Here is a 15,968-nt window from a genome sequence, read left to right as displayed (position 1 = left end):
GTGGCGGGGGGTGGGGTTGGTGGAGGTTGGGGGAGGGTGGTGTTCGTAGCACCTAACTGAAGCAAGGCAACAAGTCAATGCAAAACCACGAATGCTGTGGGTGTGTGTTGAGGATGGCGTATTTATACTATTTTGGTTGATTTATAAAGTCCACGAATTGCTGCGCTGCTTAGAAAACTGCAGAGTCCAAGTTAGCTGCTAATAAATGCCCACTCTCATTGGAAATATTTTTCGAATCTAAAAGCAGTTGGTTTCAGAAAAAAAAAAGATTTCTGCATGGGTTGTTGCCATTTGTTCAAACAAATTTCAAGTACATACAGACAGAGAGATAACATCACTTTCATATAAAATTATATATAGATTGTAATTATTGTGAACACATCACAAGTACACAAATGGCAATTGGATTACAGTTAGCAGACCTTTACTGGATCAGAAAATGATCTGACTGCTAACCTAAGAAAAAAAAATCCTCATTCTTTGCTGAAGTTGTCTTGGTATTATACACTCTTCAGTCTACTGTACACTTTTTTAAAATTTAAAGATTAAGGTAGTTTTAAATTAACTACAGTAATACTTGAGTACTTTTTAAATTTGAGTACATTTTACCACCAGTGCCATCATGGAAAACAATCTTTGATCTCTGGGGGGGGAAACAGACCAGTTTAAGACTATTTTTATTTTGGAATATAATTCAAAACAAGACCTGGACACAGCAAAAAATAAAGATCCATAACTTACAATTCAATTTGTATCAGCAATCTGAAATGGACCACCCCAAAAAACATTTCAAATTCTTAGCAAGTTTGAATCAGAAAAATAAGCTTTATTGTAACTCTCAAAAGTGCAGTTTTAAAGTAGGTACATAAAGATTAGTTACTGTCACTAGACTAGAGAATTGCTCTTTGATTGCAATTTAAGGCTCCTTTTTAACACTATATATGATTATAGAATGTATATGTTTTTCATTTCAGATTTCCCCTGACTTCTTGTTACACAATATATTGAAGGGTGAAAAAAGTCCAATACAATACTAAAGGAGCCTAGGACAGTCTGAAACTGAACAGAAAAGGGATATCAGTGGAATAGTAATTGTGTCAGTGGTATTTGATTATAACAGGGTATATGTAGCCGATGCGCGTCGGAGCTCCCCGCCTGGGATTCGAGCCGCACACCACCGACGCCCCGTACAAGTGCAGTACAGTGTTAAGCCCTCTACGCTAAAAGGCTGGGCCTCCTACCACGGGAGGCTCAACACTTTACTACTTTTTAGTGAGGGGTTACGTCACTTTGTAACGGGCACATTAACCACGAATGAGCCCCCCCGTTACATTATATATATATATATATATATATATACACACACACACACACACATCACATCATCATGGTCAGGTCTTATCAATCCAGTACAGGGTCTCTTGGCATTTCAATGTCATGTATATGCATGTCACACACACACATATATATATATACATAAATTATTACATAATATAATATCAACAAAATTATAGTACCACAAAGCCAACTCTCTCAGAATCATCTAAAACAAGCCATAAGAGCAGTAAAGTACAACATGAAAAGGTTGATGAAATATAAAGGTTGGTACCGAGTGTTTCAGTCCCAAGTTATGCAGAATAGGGTGAGGGGCTGTTGGGTGCATTTTCACTGTCCAGGAGAGGGACGTCAATCCCACTGAAGTCTTGGGCTTGTTCAGGATCTCTCGGAGGCCCTCCAATTTGCTGGATAAGAACCACAGACTGAAACAAGTAAAAGGAAGAAGAAAAACGTAAATTGATCATTTACCTCAGTGGTTACTTGTTCACATCCTGTTACCCTCCTCCCCCCAACCCGTATTAATACACCTTGAAATGCATTTTATGCCTCCTGTTAAAAAATCGAATCAAATCAATAATGGCATCTGTGACTAAATTTCATTCTGTAAAATTAGAGAATCTCACTCTCATTCTCTGTATACACAGCGCTTTTGATGGGAAATTGTGCTTATTGATGAAGTCTGTGATGATGGTCCAAATCACTGTTACATTGTCCCTGTTACCAGACACGCAGCAATGCTCTTATGTTTTGAAAGTCGCCCTGGATAAGAGCGTCTGCTAACAAATACATAATAATAATAATAATAATAATAATAATAATAATAATAATAATCCATTGTCAGCACTGCTGGCGTGTGAGCACAAAGCGCATCACTGTAACAGATCTTACTGTGTATTTGATCTTCTCTTACTGTACAATATGTGTGTTTTGTGTAATTCGCCCTGTGCTAAGAAAATGAATTTATTCATACATTATTAATCATGCGCAAACCAACCCAGGACACATGACCAGTTAATGACCACTTAATTAACAAACATTTCTGTTCAATCTATATCGTTGCATTAACTCTCATCATCATAATATCGCTGTAACACGTCTGTCCTGTGATGGGAGGTGAGCTCAGTCATCTTTCATTGCTGCCATTTGCCAACAACTAACTAGTTATTGAGCTGGTGAGACATATTGTTACTGCAGTGTCTCTCTGACAGACCGCTGTTCGCCGTTGATTTCGCTAATTTTTAATCAAATCTCTCCTCACTGCTCGTGTCTCTGCTGGCAATTTAAACATGGCGGCTGCACTCCAGCAAATCACTTTTGGTGGAGAAGACTTAACCCTGCCCCCCGGCCCCTGACGTCACTGGTTCTTAGGTTCCAGACCAGCACGTTTTTGGTGCCAGAAAAAGTGGCTCCGTGCGGCCGGGAGACAGGTCTTCTGCGGTGGAAAAGCAAGGAACGGGTCCAGATTAGGCACTGGCTCCGAACTGGAACCAGCTCCTTGTCGGTGGAGAAGCGCTAATACACACACACTATATAGTTTGGTCTTTATTGCCAATACATTTTCTTCCTTTTTCAAATTAATTTGGAATCACCATGTACTGAATTAAACTCCAATGACCTCAATGGTTCTTCAGGAGCAATGACACAAAGGCACGACTCCTCCAGCTTGCATGGTATCAAAGCCATGCAGTTTTAGCCATCCAGCCCAGCTATTATAATAATCTGAGAATCTGATGAAGCTGGAACTCCTAACAACCTGAACCCCTGGGAACTGGAGAAGGCACTACTAAGTTTGCAATAATCTGATGGTAAACCAGTTGACAATGCTCAGACAACTGCACACCACACCTGACAATGCCTGTCTAAAGCCAGCAGTACAAGAGCAGCTGGATCCGGCACAACCCTTACCAGAATTGCCACTTGGGGCCTCTAAAGGCAACATTTATTACCCCATCCCAAAGTGCTCCAGTGAGTACAGTGCCGTATGGTCCCATTAGGTAAATACAACCGCTGGTCAGTGCTGGTCGTACCGGCTGGTTCTCTGAATCGCATCGGACAGCCTTGCAGCCGAAGGTGGAGACTGAAACAGCCACACAGATCTGGAGTGCAGAAAACACAAGCAGAATCCCTCTGATCCCATTAAGCACCACCTGTCAAAATAATTAATAAAATGTATACCTGTTAATAATAAGCAGGCTTGCCATTTGCAATGTCAAAACAGCTCTAGTTCTGAAGACCCCCAAACATGCAGGTGTCAGTCGACTTGGAAACATTTCATTCGGTCATGTAAGCTTAGTCAGTTAACCACTTCAACCAGGTTTTGAAAATAATGATAATGTTTCATCACCTGAAATTGCTTTCAAATGTAAATATATAATAAATAAAAAAAATAAAAAAAATGAACCAAAATGTGTTTAATTAACCCTTTACACTCCCATGTACTACATATGCATGTTCAGTAAACAGATAAAAACACATTTATTTTTGTTAAATTTGCAAATGCAATCTAAATAACTTTTTAGTTTACATTATACTTTATAGTAAATAAGGAACTTCTGTAATAAAAACAAATACACTAAAATGCAAACAAACATAATAAACAAAACACTGAAACACAAACAAATAATATACACTGGAACTCATATGAAAATAATAAATGATGAACAGTAATTATCAACTAAAACTCAGTCACTATCAAAACCTGTGCAAGCACTGTTATTGCTCTGTGCCATTTATTGAAATGTTAATTTATTGAAAAGCTTGGAAGACTTCATTGCCTTTTATTCAGCACTGTTTTCTGAATGTATTTTGTCACAGCACTGTATAGCTTTTGCTAAACACTACAACTAAACAATTACAACTAACAAAACAACTAGCAATAATAATTTAAAACTATTTATATACTTGTAAAAGATGAACGGTCCAGTGGAAGATTTAAACATTGGATAAAAACATCACATAATCGCTCTCCCCAGTTTTCAATGCACATTGTACAGTATCAATACTGCTGTTGGATACAAAATCTGAAACGCTACACTGAGAAGCCGCCAATAAAATACAATAAGAAACTTGACGAACACAGGTATGGCATGGTACAGTGTGAGGGTTTTCATGTGATGTACCAGCGTACATCATGGTGTTGAAGAGGTTAAGAACCACAGTTCCCTTAATTGAACAAGTGGCTGAATTGTCTTAATTGATCAATAATGAATACGCATTCCCAGTCCTTACAAAATTGTAATTTAAGATCTGCTTGAATAGGGATCCCCCAGACTAAGGTTGAATACTTTTGGTATAGAGCTGAACTGGTGACTATAACTTACGTGCAGTCTGTATGACACATCGATACAATCCTCATAATCACTACTATAGTATCCATCATTGGTCCTCCTGAGGCTGAAGCAGCCACTTATTGATCCACCCAGTGCCAGGTCAAGAGACAGAAGGATAGTCTCAACTCCAGCCACAATACAGCTGATTATGTTCATAGCTACAGTCCCTCTGATCTGGGAAGAAATACAATTAAAACAAAAATCAAAGCCAGTCTGATCCAGGAAATGCACTGAACTACATACTTTTGGAAAACATCAGGCTAACCCAAGAATATAGCATTTCTTTGCAGTAAACTCCACTACACAGTTGTTTGAAAGGGGTGACTAAGTTGATAAGCACCCTGCTGTATATGTACAGTACATACATACTTATGAACACAGTTGTACACAGAGGGTGCCTCTATGGATGAGCATTTCAACGTAATGTAAATAAGGATTTCTGAAAAGTTCGATTTCAGAAAAGCAGACCTAGGTATCATTAATTTCTGATATTATTCCCATGACGTGTTTAGATTTTTTTACTGGTCAGTTATTTTTGCCTCATACAAGTCACCTTGTTTGACATAATAAGACCTCATCAGAAATAGACTGGTCGTTGTGACTATGAAGGGGAACAAGAGGGAGCTCTTTTGATGTATTGTATTTGTTTCTGTAAAGGAGCATGTTACAAGGATTGTTTTTCCTATATAAATGTGTTTATAATTTTAATTTACTGGATAAGAGTTATGGGAAATATTATTCAAATTTTACCCAAGAATGCTTCAAACTACCTATTTAAAGATGAATGGCTGCATTAGTTTAGTTGTGGTAAAACCCTGAGAACCCTACAACTATCCGAGCTGTATCTAACTAATGTTCCTTTGTGCAACATGGCGATCAGAATTAGCATTCCACTCAATATTGTTCCAGGTTTGTTTGTATTTTGTTCTGTTCTATTCTTTATTATGTAAACTTTAATTACTAAGAAATATGTATTTATCCTCCAGTTTGGAGTACTGGGCTTGTACTTTATATATTAATAAAATAAACAGGAGAATATTTAGGATTATGATTTAAAAAATGCTCCAATACGTTTTTCCACATATAAAAGACCTAAAAATTTTTTTTTAACCAAAATCGTATTACAAATCAGTGTCTCTTGATCCCCTTTATGCATACCCTCCTCAATATGGTGTCTTTTGCTTAATTTCCATGATGTAAGATTTCTATTGGTGCCGATGTAAACATGCTGTGCACTTACCAGACAGAGGTTGTTTCTTTTGTGAGCGGCAACAGCAAGAGATCCAGAGAGGATATACTGCAGAGAAAGTGATGTTTCACAGTTTAAAGACAAGATTTTGAAATAATGTTCTAAGAAGTAGATGTACTAGCCTGCAGTGTTTCTGGCATTTGTTCCAACCATGCTGCCATTATTTCATTAATCAGATTAGTTGATTAAATACATTGTGATATTTTTCTCCAGGCTGCAATTTACATACGAACATTTAGAAAAGTGATAGCTCCAGCTGGAACAAAACCAGAAGTAGCTATTTTGCACAAGTCTAAAAGCAAAATCAATTAGTAGCACAATCCCCATTTCAAAATAATCAAGTTATTTTATATTGCTGGCCAAGAAAAGTTTGTTTTTATTCTCACATCTTAATACAATATTATGAATAGTTTAGATTGACACAAACTCAAAAACAGGCAGAAGGCGGCGAATTGAAGACTGAATATAAGGGGTTAAGCGTAACTTAAATATGACATTCAGTTAGTGTTCAACAAAGAGTAAAATTTAATTATTTGAGTTAAGTAATTATATAAGACAACTAAAGAGTCCAATGCTACTAAATTGGATCATTTAAACAAATAAAATGCATGATTTCAAAAGCAATATCTGTAGGTCATGCTTTTTTGTATCCTTTAATGTTGTGTAAATGTAGAACTTGTATTTAGGTGGTATGCTTAATTACTTAAAATGAAGATGGGCAAGGAATAAACTATTAAAGCAAGGGATCTTTACCATTGTGAGCCACTAGAGGGCAGTTACCCCCTTTTTATATCAACCTGGCCCCTCCATCAGGAATCTGTGCTCAATGATGCCAGTTGCGCACATGTGACTTACCAAAGCACCAGCCCAGAAAGGGAGGCCAATGTATGACACCAAGGTGGGCCCTGTGAGCATCAGAATTAATCCCAATGCCAGGTTTATCACCCCAATCATAATCTGAACAGTCTGCAAAGGAGAAAACAATTATGTAACTGTGCAGAATTAGTCAGTGATGCTAAACTTTAGGAGTGTGATAATCACTCCTGTAATCAGTAAAGCTATTTTTTGTATTTTTATTTTCTTATTTTAACTGGTTTTGTTCCATTCATGACAAACGAAAAAAGAAAATCAGGCTAGGAGGAGACCCCTGGTAAATCCACCACCCTTACATACATTTTCAGACTCTGAAACATTCAGTTGTGACCCTTTGCAACAAATGCCCGGATAAGCATTCAGCTGTACAAGTACTAAAGTTTCTTTAAATTAATAATTTACTTTTTTTTTAATTGATCGATGATTCATTTTAGAAATGTGTGATTTAGGTGACCTATATATAGGGCCTTGTGTTTTCTGGGACTTGTCTTTGTTACCTGTAATTCAGTCATCCAAGCCACCAAGAAGCTGATGTATCCCCCTTTTAAAGCAACTTATCGAACAATCATTAATCTCAATTACTAATTTTATGAATACAAATGATGTGCATTAGCATATAGATCAACAGAGCCAAGTCATGTTCACCGGGAACACGTATATAATTAATTAACAAAACAGTTTTGTTTAAGAGATTAATACCAATAAAAGTATATATATATATATGGAATTAGTATAAACTTTTTTATATTGATAACAATGGAGCATGCTTATTATTAAGTCACAAATAAAGGCACCACGATAATAATTCATTTTATTTGATGTTACGGTTTTGCATTGATCCAGGTAGTTGCAATTAGTTTTTCAGGAACTTGACTCAAGGTGTTTGACTTTTGTGCTGTACTGCTTGTGCAAGTGCTCAGGACACGTATTAATTCCTCAGGAGCCATCTTTATGTTCCATCATCTCTCTCAGATGCTCTTTAAAATAGTTCTGCTTCGGCAACAATTTTAAACTCTCTCTTTATGGTTGTGATTAGCTTGCCTGATATTTAAAATCAGAGTTTAAAATGAAACTATTACAATTTATAAAAATTCACATCTAATGCATTTTAACATTTCACAATGCCCTGTGCCAACAACCAGTATTTCATAGAGTGCAGACTGTGTGTTTGTGATGCTAAATGTTGGTCTATTGTTGTCTTTTGATTGTGGTCCAAAAACAAAATGAAGGTTGTTCAAAATAAGTCCATTGGTGTACATTACACCAGACGGATATTGTTGCATGCATTCACTCATTGCAAAGCTCACTGTGATATTAAAAATGAACAGGAAATAAAATTGTATCTGGTTACCACTTCCACACTTACAGTTTCTTAGTCTTTAGAAAGACACTTTTGATAACAGAAGAAAAGATACAACCAAATACTCTAATGAGCATTAAAGTAGTGAATTATGCTTTTCATATTCTGAACATTAAATGATAAGTTGAAGAGAATAAATACATTATGGCTTTCATTGCTGATCATTAAACTACAACAATTTAAAGTAATTAAAAAGTCAAAACTACAAAATGCATCCCACATGAGATAAACAATCTGAAAATCTCAAAAGCAAAGTTTTATAAACTACAGAGTACTAACCGTGCCCTGTTTCTTGATTCCAAATTTAAAATAATATATTAAAAATAAGACCTACAATAATGATGGCCTATCGTTTTAAAAAGAATGGTTGATTACAAATTTAAAACATCATAACAGGAAAAGGAAATCCAACACAAATATATAAAAAAGCTAATTTCCAAATTTAAAACAAACAAATACAAGCCATAGTAGTAAAACTATGATGACTGCCAACATCTTTGTATTATTCTGCTTTCTAACTTTTGGTTTGAACTTTACTCTTGTAAACCTTATAAGACCCTTGGATAAATATGACTGAAAAAATCATAAATAATAATAATAACAACAACACTGAGAACATACTCACCCCCAGAGGTCTAGGTTCTCGTTTTAGGAAGTTCCTGGCCATCGCAGGCAGCTTGTTCCCAGGTGTGAACTGTGGTTGTTCATTGTTTATGGAAACAGCAGGTACAGAAGGAGCTGAGTCTTGCCTCTGTGGCAAAACCTGGGTGACAATGACCAGACCATTGGCAGTAGTGATGGAGGAAGTCATCTTCTCAGCCTAGAAGAGACGCAAGGGAACAAAATATGTTTCAAATAAAACTAGCCAAATGACATTTGTATATACTCACCTAAAGGATTATTAGGAACACCATACTAATACTGTGTTTGACCCCCTTTCGCCTTCAGAACTGCCTTAATTCTACGTGGCATTGATTCAACAAGGTGCTGAAAGCATTCTTTAGAAATGTTGGCCCATATTGATAGGATAGCATCTTGCAGTTGATGGAGATTTGTGGGATGCACATCCAGGGCACGAAGCTCCCGTTCCACCACATCCCAAAGATGCTCTATTGGGTTGAGATCTGGTGACTGTGGGGGCCAGTTTAGTACAGTGAACTCATTGTCATGTTCAAGAAACCAATTTGAAATGATTCGACCTTTGTGACATGGTGCATTATCCTGCTGGAAGTAGCCATCAGAGGATGGGTACATGGTGGTCATAAAGGGATGGACATGGTCAGAAACAATGCTCAGGTAGGCCGTGGCATTTAAACGATGCCCAATTGGCACTAAGGGGCCTAAAGTGTGCCAAGAAAACATCCCCCACACCATTACACCACCACCACCAGCCTGCACAGTGGTAACAAGGCATGATGGATCCATGTTCTCATTCTGTTTACACCAAATTCTGACTCTACCATCTGAATGTCTCAACAGAAATCGAGACTCATCAGACGAGGCAACATTTTTCCAGTCTTCAACTGTCCAATTTTGGTGAGCTTGTGCAAATTGTAGCCTCTTTTTCCTATTTGTAGTGGAGATGAGTGGTACCCGGTGGGGTCTTCTGCTGTTGTAGCCCATCCGCCTCAAGGTTGTACGTGTTGTGGCTTCACAAATGCTTTGCTGCATACCTCGGTTATAACGAGTGGTTATTTCAGTCAAAGTTGCCCTTCTATCAGCTTGAATCAGTCGGCCCATTCTCCTCTGACCTCTAGCATCAACAAGGCATTTTCGCCCACAGGACTGCCGCATACTGGATGTTTTTCCCTTTTCACACCATTCTTTGTAAACCCTAGAAATGGTTGTGCGTGAAAATCCCAGTAACTGAGCAGATTGTGAAATACTCAGACCGGCCCGTCTGGCACCAACAACCATGCCACGCTCAAAATTGCTTACATCACCTTTCTTTCCCATTCAGACATTCAGTTTGGAGTTCAGGAGATTGTCTTGACCAGGACCATACCCCTAAATGCATTGAACCAACTGCCATGTGATTGGTTGGTTAGATAATTGCATTAATGAGAAATTGAACAGGTGTTCCTAATAATCCTTTAGGTGAGTGTATAGCAGTGACCTCAAACCCTGTTCCTCTGAAGCCTCCAATCCAGATGCATGCATTTTAAAACTATAAATCAGTCCCTAAATCACATATTTCTAAAGCACTGACCACAAATTAAAGGAGTAGGGGAGATAAATGTGTTATATATACATATACAGTGCTGGAAACAATTAAGAACCCACTTAACATTGATTTCTGAACTTGGAGTGGTGTCTTAATTTTTTCCAGATCTGTGTATAAATAGATAGATAGATAAGAAGAGGAAAAGTGGGATGGAATACATTTGGAACAAATGGTATGCTACTGAAAGGAAATCTACCCGTCTGATGAAGGAAGTATTTGACCAACAAGTCCTGGCTTATGGCTCTAAAACCTGATCACTAAAGAAAAAAAATACATAAAGAAACTGCAAACAAGACAAAGAAGCATGAAAGAAATTATTCTTGGAATAACAAACAGAAAAAGAAACAAATCAATCAGAGAACAAATACATTTTAATAGTGCAGAAGTTAAATGGCAAAGGGCTGGACATTTTGCAAGAAGAACACAGAGATGGACTAAAGAAGCTATAGGATGGCTTCCAAAAAATGAAGAAAGACAAAGAAGATAAAAGATGGGAAGCTTACAACAGCGGACTGACAGGCTGAAGATACACGGAATTTTACTTTTCATTCATCAGTACATTTGTTTAATAAAGTAACGTTACACTAAATAATGTTTTTAAAATACATTTCATGCATTACAAATCCATTTCAAATGACAGGACATAATATGCTTAGCAGTGTTTTTTTTTTATGTGTGAATTAAATGTTAAAGAAATTAGAACAGGCATTTACAAATCTCAAAGAAAATTCTCAAACAGTAAATTATACATGACATGTCAGGTAGAAGTAGCCCGTTGTATTTAGGTAATGTATCGCTCTGTGTTTAACCTAATCTGTCTTTAAAGACAAGTTGTGTCACGTCATTATTTGTTTGGAAATAAAGACTGAAAGCAAATTGTGTTCGTTAATTGAGAAACAGACATGGAATAACTTTCAGAATCAAGCATTCTTGATTATTGCCAATTTTGTCTTTTGTCAATGTTTTTCCTTACAATCTACAATTATCCGCAAAACGCTGACCAGGACGTCACTATTATTTAACACAGGCTGCTCATTACTGCCACTTCATCGAGCGAAATATTAGCATGTAGATACTAGTGAATGTAGTGTCCATTGCGATGACTGTTAACGTTAATGTAAGGTGCCTCCACTGCACAGCTTGCAGGCCACGGCAGCCCCTCACTTTCTCCGGTTGTGCTCATTGCGACAGGCAGTAACAGCCGATGGCGAATGATGACTTGTTCCAAGTGTTCACTTATATCCGTTCTGGAAACACCAATAATCATAATCATAATGATACTGAATAGGTCCATGTATTGTTTAATGATGGGCTTTACTTTCTGTTTGCGTCCGTAGTTAGTAGAAGCAGTAACGAGTCCATCATTAAAAGCAACAATGATTTAAAATGCATTAAACGCAGCCTTTCGTCCCCTTCCCACTGGTATGAAATTGCTCTGAATTGTAGACATGAATATACATGTAGTTCACTTACCCAGAGAAATTATTTTTGAAACTGCGTTTTCCTCAGACTAAAGGCAAGGCAACAGCGGTGTAGATACGACAAGACACAGCTTTCCAATCCCTTTCCGATAAAATCGAAAACAAAGCAACAGGGTGATTATGCTTGACTTTTAATAATGTGCCAGAAAGAGTTTGAAAAATACACTTCCTACTACCTCCTGAATCTGACACCGCCGTAAGTGAATAAAGTAATTCAGGAAGTGAAAAATACCGCAGGTCGGGTTAACAGCAGCCGGTGGTTTACAGCTGCACTTCACAACAACAACTGGGTCAAAGCAGTGGCTAGACAGCAAGCAGCACATATTGTGTCACTAGATGGCACCCTATAGGCCTTTAAAGTTAACTTCCGTAACAGTAGGCACAGACATATTTTGTTTGACACTGATTTGTATTAAACTTTTATGTATGTTTAGATCTTGTAATTATTTAATGCACGTCACGTTGCCATTTTCCCATTGAGATATCAAATGGCATTGTTAGACCGAACCCTGTATTCTCTCTATGTCCTGTCCCCATCTCTTCATCTTTCTGGTTAGTAGGGGGACGATATGTCCAGTCTCTCATCCCCTGCTCTTGTTGCTAAAGGGCCCTCTCTGCTCAGTCTCACAGACACGTCTGGATTCCATGTGGGTGATCTAACCTCTGCGTGTCACTAACTAAGTTTAAAGAAAAGCTTGACTGTCTTCAGTCCTCCAGTCAGTCCTCCTTGGTCAAGACTTTTCATCTCTCTAACCCCATAACAATCCACTGCTGGATTTCTTCTTTCTCTTCATTTTCTTAATTCTCTCTGCCCCTTATGCACTTGTAGAGCTTGCACTTGTTTTTTACTTGAAGTGAATTGTGCCTTGCACATTAATGTTGATTAGGAAAGTTGGCATCTTATATTCTCATTTTAGGGAAAATATATGTAAACTGGGTACATTCACATTAGAGAAGGCTTTGGGGTGAACAGAAGTGCCTGTGAATGGGGTGTGGAAGCAGCGAGAGCTACTGGACTATTACAATGTTTGTTATTTTACATCCGGCCCATGTTTATTTCTACATTGCATTAATATAGGAAATTCATACAATTTATTTTAAACATTATAAATATTTCAAATATGTCATTTTTCTTGCATTTGCATATTATATTTTACAATTATTACATGAGTACATTTGGCATCATAAGGGTCACACAATAGTAAATGGAGTTTATTGACATTTTGTTTGTCTAACAAAGATAATTTGAAGTATTGTTTAACATAGCTATCTAAATTATAAAGTATACAGTATATATATTTATACCATAAATATTTGGACAGTGACACAGTTGTCGTCATTTTGGCTCTGTACGCCACCACAATGGATTTGAAAGGAAACAATTAAGATGTGCTTTAAGTGTAGACTTTAATTTGAGGGTAGTTGTAGGAATTACACCCATTTTTATATGTGGTTCCCCCAATTTAGGGCCACAAAAGTAATTGGACAAACTAACATAATCATGAATTAAATGGTGAGTTTCAATACTTGGTTGCAAATCCTTTGCAGTCAATGACTGCCTGAAGTCTGAACCCATAAACATCAGCAGATGCTGGGTTTCTTCCCTGGTGATGCTCTGCCAGGCCTGCACTGCAGTGTCTTTAGTTCCTGCTTGTTCTTGAGGTGTTTTGCCTTCAGTTTTGCCTTCAGAAAGTAAAATGCTGCTCAATTGGATTCAGGTCAGATGAGTGACTTGGCCATTGCACAACAACACCGTTTCCCCAATGTGGATGTAACTACCCTCAAATTAAAGATGTAAGTCTACATTTAAAGCACATATTGATCGTTTCCTTTCAAATCCATTGTGGTCACGTACAGAGCCAAAAGGATGACAATTGTGTCACTGTCCAAATATTTATGGACCTAACTGTAACAAACTAAAAAGCCTTTCCTGATATAAACATTAATAATAATAGCTTACATTTGAAAAACATTGATTTTACCATGAATAGAATAAAACTATATACATTGTGTCTATTATCAATTAATATATTTTCATTGTGTTTTTCATTTAATTGTGTAATTGTCCTTATCAAACATAATAATATATCAACATTTATTATAAAGTTTGTAAAACATACTTTGAAACTTTGATTAGACAGAAAATAGAGGAGCATCTTAATGAAACCATATTCTTGGAGATAGTCAACATGGGTTTAAATGAGGCTGATCATGCCTTACTAATTTATCTGAATTTTGTGAACATGCAACTGCAGCTGTAGTTCAAACAGTCGCTGCTCTTACTACAAAACAGGTGCAAGATATACAATTCGTAGCTAAACAAAAAAACGCTTAAACAATCAATGTAACTAAACTAAACTAGGAAACGCGAGAGAAAAAGCGATACTTAGCTGCGGCGACTTCTCAGCTGGCTTTCCTGAGTGTCCAAAAGAGGGCGACCTTTCACAGATTCACAGAAACACCTGTGAAAGGTCGCCCTCTTTTGCATTTCAGAGACTTGCCAGCTTGAATTTATCCATGGGCTACTTCTGATCTAAAATTTCGTTTTAGGGCTTCTTATTAACGACCAGCTGCTCACAATGCAGTTGGTACAGAAGTCACGCATTGACTACACACGTGTGAATGGGAGCACATAAATTCATCCCTGCTGCAATTCACCCCCATCATACGTTCAACCACTTTCGTATTTGTAACCATGAGTGCATTAACTTATTGTAGCGATAGAACACATATACATATACATACACTGCAAACAAACGTATGTGGACACGTGCTCGTCGAACATCTCATTCCAAAATTATGGATATTAATATGAAGTTGGTTCCCCTTTGCTGCTGTAACAGCCTCCACTCTTCTGGGAAGGCTTTCCACCAAATGTTGGAACATTGCTGAGGGGATTTGCTTCCATTCAGCCAGGAGAGCAGGCACGTGCACAGATAGATCCCAGGGGCAGCTTGAGCTCTTTTTCCCTGCGACTCCACAAGTGCCCCGGTCAGTGCCCTCCCGGAGAGGTAGAATGCTCTATTTTTTGCTTGAGTCCTTGCCCCCAAAAATATTTGTGCAGACCCCTGTACAAGAGCATTAGTGAGGTCAGGCAATGGTGTTGGGCGATTAGGCCTGACTTTCGGCATAACAGTTCATCCCAAAGGTGTGCGTTTGGGTCAGGTTCTTTCACACTGGTCTAAATAAACCATTTCTATATGGGCCTGGCTTTGTGCATGGGGGACATTGTCATGCTGAAACAGGAAAGGGCCATCCCCAGATTGTTGCCACAAATCGTCTAGAATGTCAGATAAGGGGCTGAGCCAGAACCATGAAAAACAGCTCCAGAACATTATTCCTCCTCCACCAAACGTTACAAGTAGTAATATACGGCACTTTATGGAAAGGGGGGGCTGCGGGGGATTTGACCTTTGACCTGAACTTGAGTTGAACTCGGGGGGTCCCTTCCTAGGGGGTGGGGGGTGCTTGTACCGCGTCACAGAATAATTACCATATTGATGGGTTCCGAAGGAATGTGCAGGGTGGTGGGGGTCTTCAACTGTTTTTCAAACCCTCCAAAAGATTTGTCTTTAAGCCAGACTGATTCTTTAGTAAAATAGCTATTTTTCTCTATACGTGTAAAGCTCCAAAAGAGCGCTATGTATACCCTTCAGATTCTTTAGAAAACATAGATATTTTTCCCTACGCTAGAGAAGCTCCAAAAGAGTTGTATTTAAGTCCTCCCGATTTATTTAGTAGAATAGCTATTTTTCCCTACGCGAGTGAAGCTCCAAAAGAGCTCTATTAAAGCCCTCCCGATTCTTTAGTAACATAGATACTTCTACTTAAGCGAGATCCGCGAGGCTGTCTCTTCAACAGGGCCAAAGCGGTTACCTCTTTCAAATGGACAAGGGTTATGTCGGTCTGGAGCTTTTTGAGCTAGTGGGGGTGGCGAGGAGCTGTCTACGTCTTTAGTAACCTCGGATCGGTAAAGAATTAGTATATTTGGGGGCGGAGTTGACAGGGCACTGATGACAGGTGGGGTCTGTTTTCAATTTAAGAAGCAGCTCTGTTGACATTTGATGCGATGGGCCCCCCTAACCCCCGGATACCGGAATGTGTTGAGAGATAG

The 15,968-nt window shown here is 38.1% G+C and overlaps 1 protein-coding gene across 4 annotated transcripts; it reads right to left on the bottom strand.

The window, feature by feature from the left end:
• Window positions 1-805: 805 nt before the first annotated feature.
• LOC136767713 (membrane-spanning 4-domains subfamily A member 4A) lies at window positions 806-12,143 on the bottom strand. 4 transcript variants are annotated; one of them, XM_066721662.1, is made up of 8 exons: window positions 11,847-12,143; window positions 8,775-8,969; window positions 6,772-6,882; window positions 5,908-5,964; window positions 4,659-4,841; window positions 3,366-3,485; window positions 1,613-1,760; window positions 806-1,161 (listed from the first exon to the last, which is right to left on the bottom strand). In XM_066721662.1, exons 2-7 carry the CDS (start codon window positions 8,958-8,960, stop codon window positions 1,629-1,631), a joined length of 789 nt encoding a protein of 262 aa, XP_066577759.1. In that variant the 5' UTR covers window positions 8,961-8,969; window positions 11,847-12,143; the 3' UTR covers window positions 806-1,161; window positions 1,613-1,628. The 4 variants fall into 4 exon arrangements, with proteins under 4 accessions (XP_066577759.1, XP_066577761.1, XP_066577762.1 ...); XM_066721664.1 differs by having other exon boundaries at window positions 806-1,760; window positions 11,847-11,936; window positions 12,031-12,139; XM_066721665.1 differs by having other exon boundaries at window positions 806-1,760; window positions 11,847-11,936; window positions 12,087-12,105.
• Between the last annotated feature and the right edge of the window lie 3,825 nt (window positions 12,144-15,968).

This window comes from Amia ocellicauda, chromosome 14, assembly GCF_036373705.1.
Source record: "Amia ocellicauda isolate fAmiCal2 chromosome 14, fAmiCal2.hap1, whole genome shotgun sequence".
NCBI lineage: Eukaryota > Metazoa > Chordata > Actinopteri > Amiiformes > Amiidae > Amia > Amia ocellicauda.
This window is presented reverse-complemented; position numbering and strand designations above follow the sequence as displayed.

Coding starts and splice junctions, on each gene's coding strand:
- LOC136767713 (XM_066721661.1), bottom strand. CDS start 8,960: ATGACTTCCTCCATCACTACTGCCAATGGTCTGGTCATTGTCACCCAG. Junction 6,883..8,774: donor GAGAACCTAGACCTCTGGGG/GTGAGTATGTTC, acceptor TCTCCTTTGCAG/ACTGTTCAGATTATGATTGG. Junction 1,761..3,365: donor GCGATTCAGAGAACCAGCCG/GTACGACCAGCA, acceptor TACTTGTTTCAG/TCTGTGGTTCTTATCCAGCA.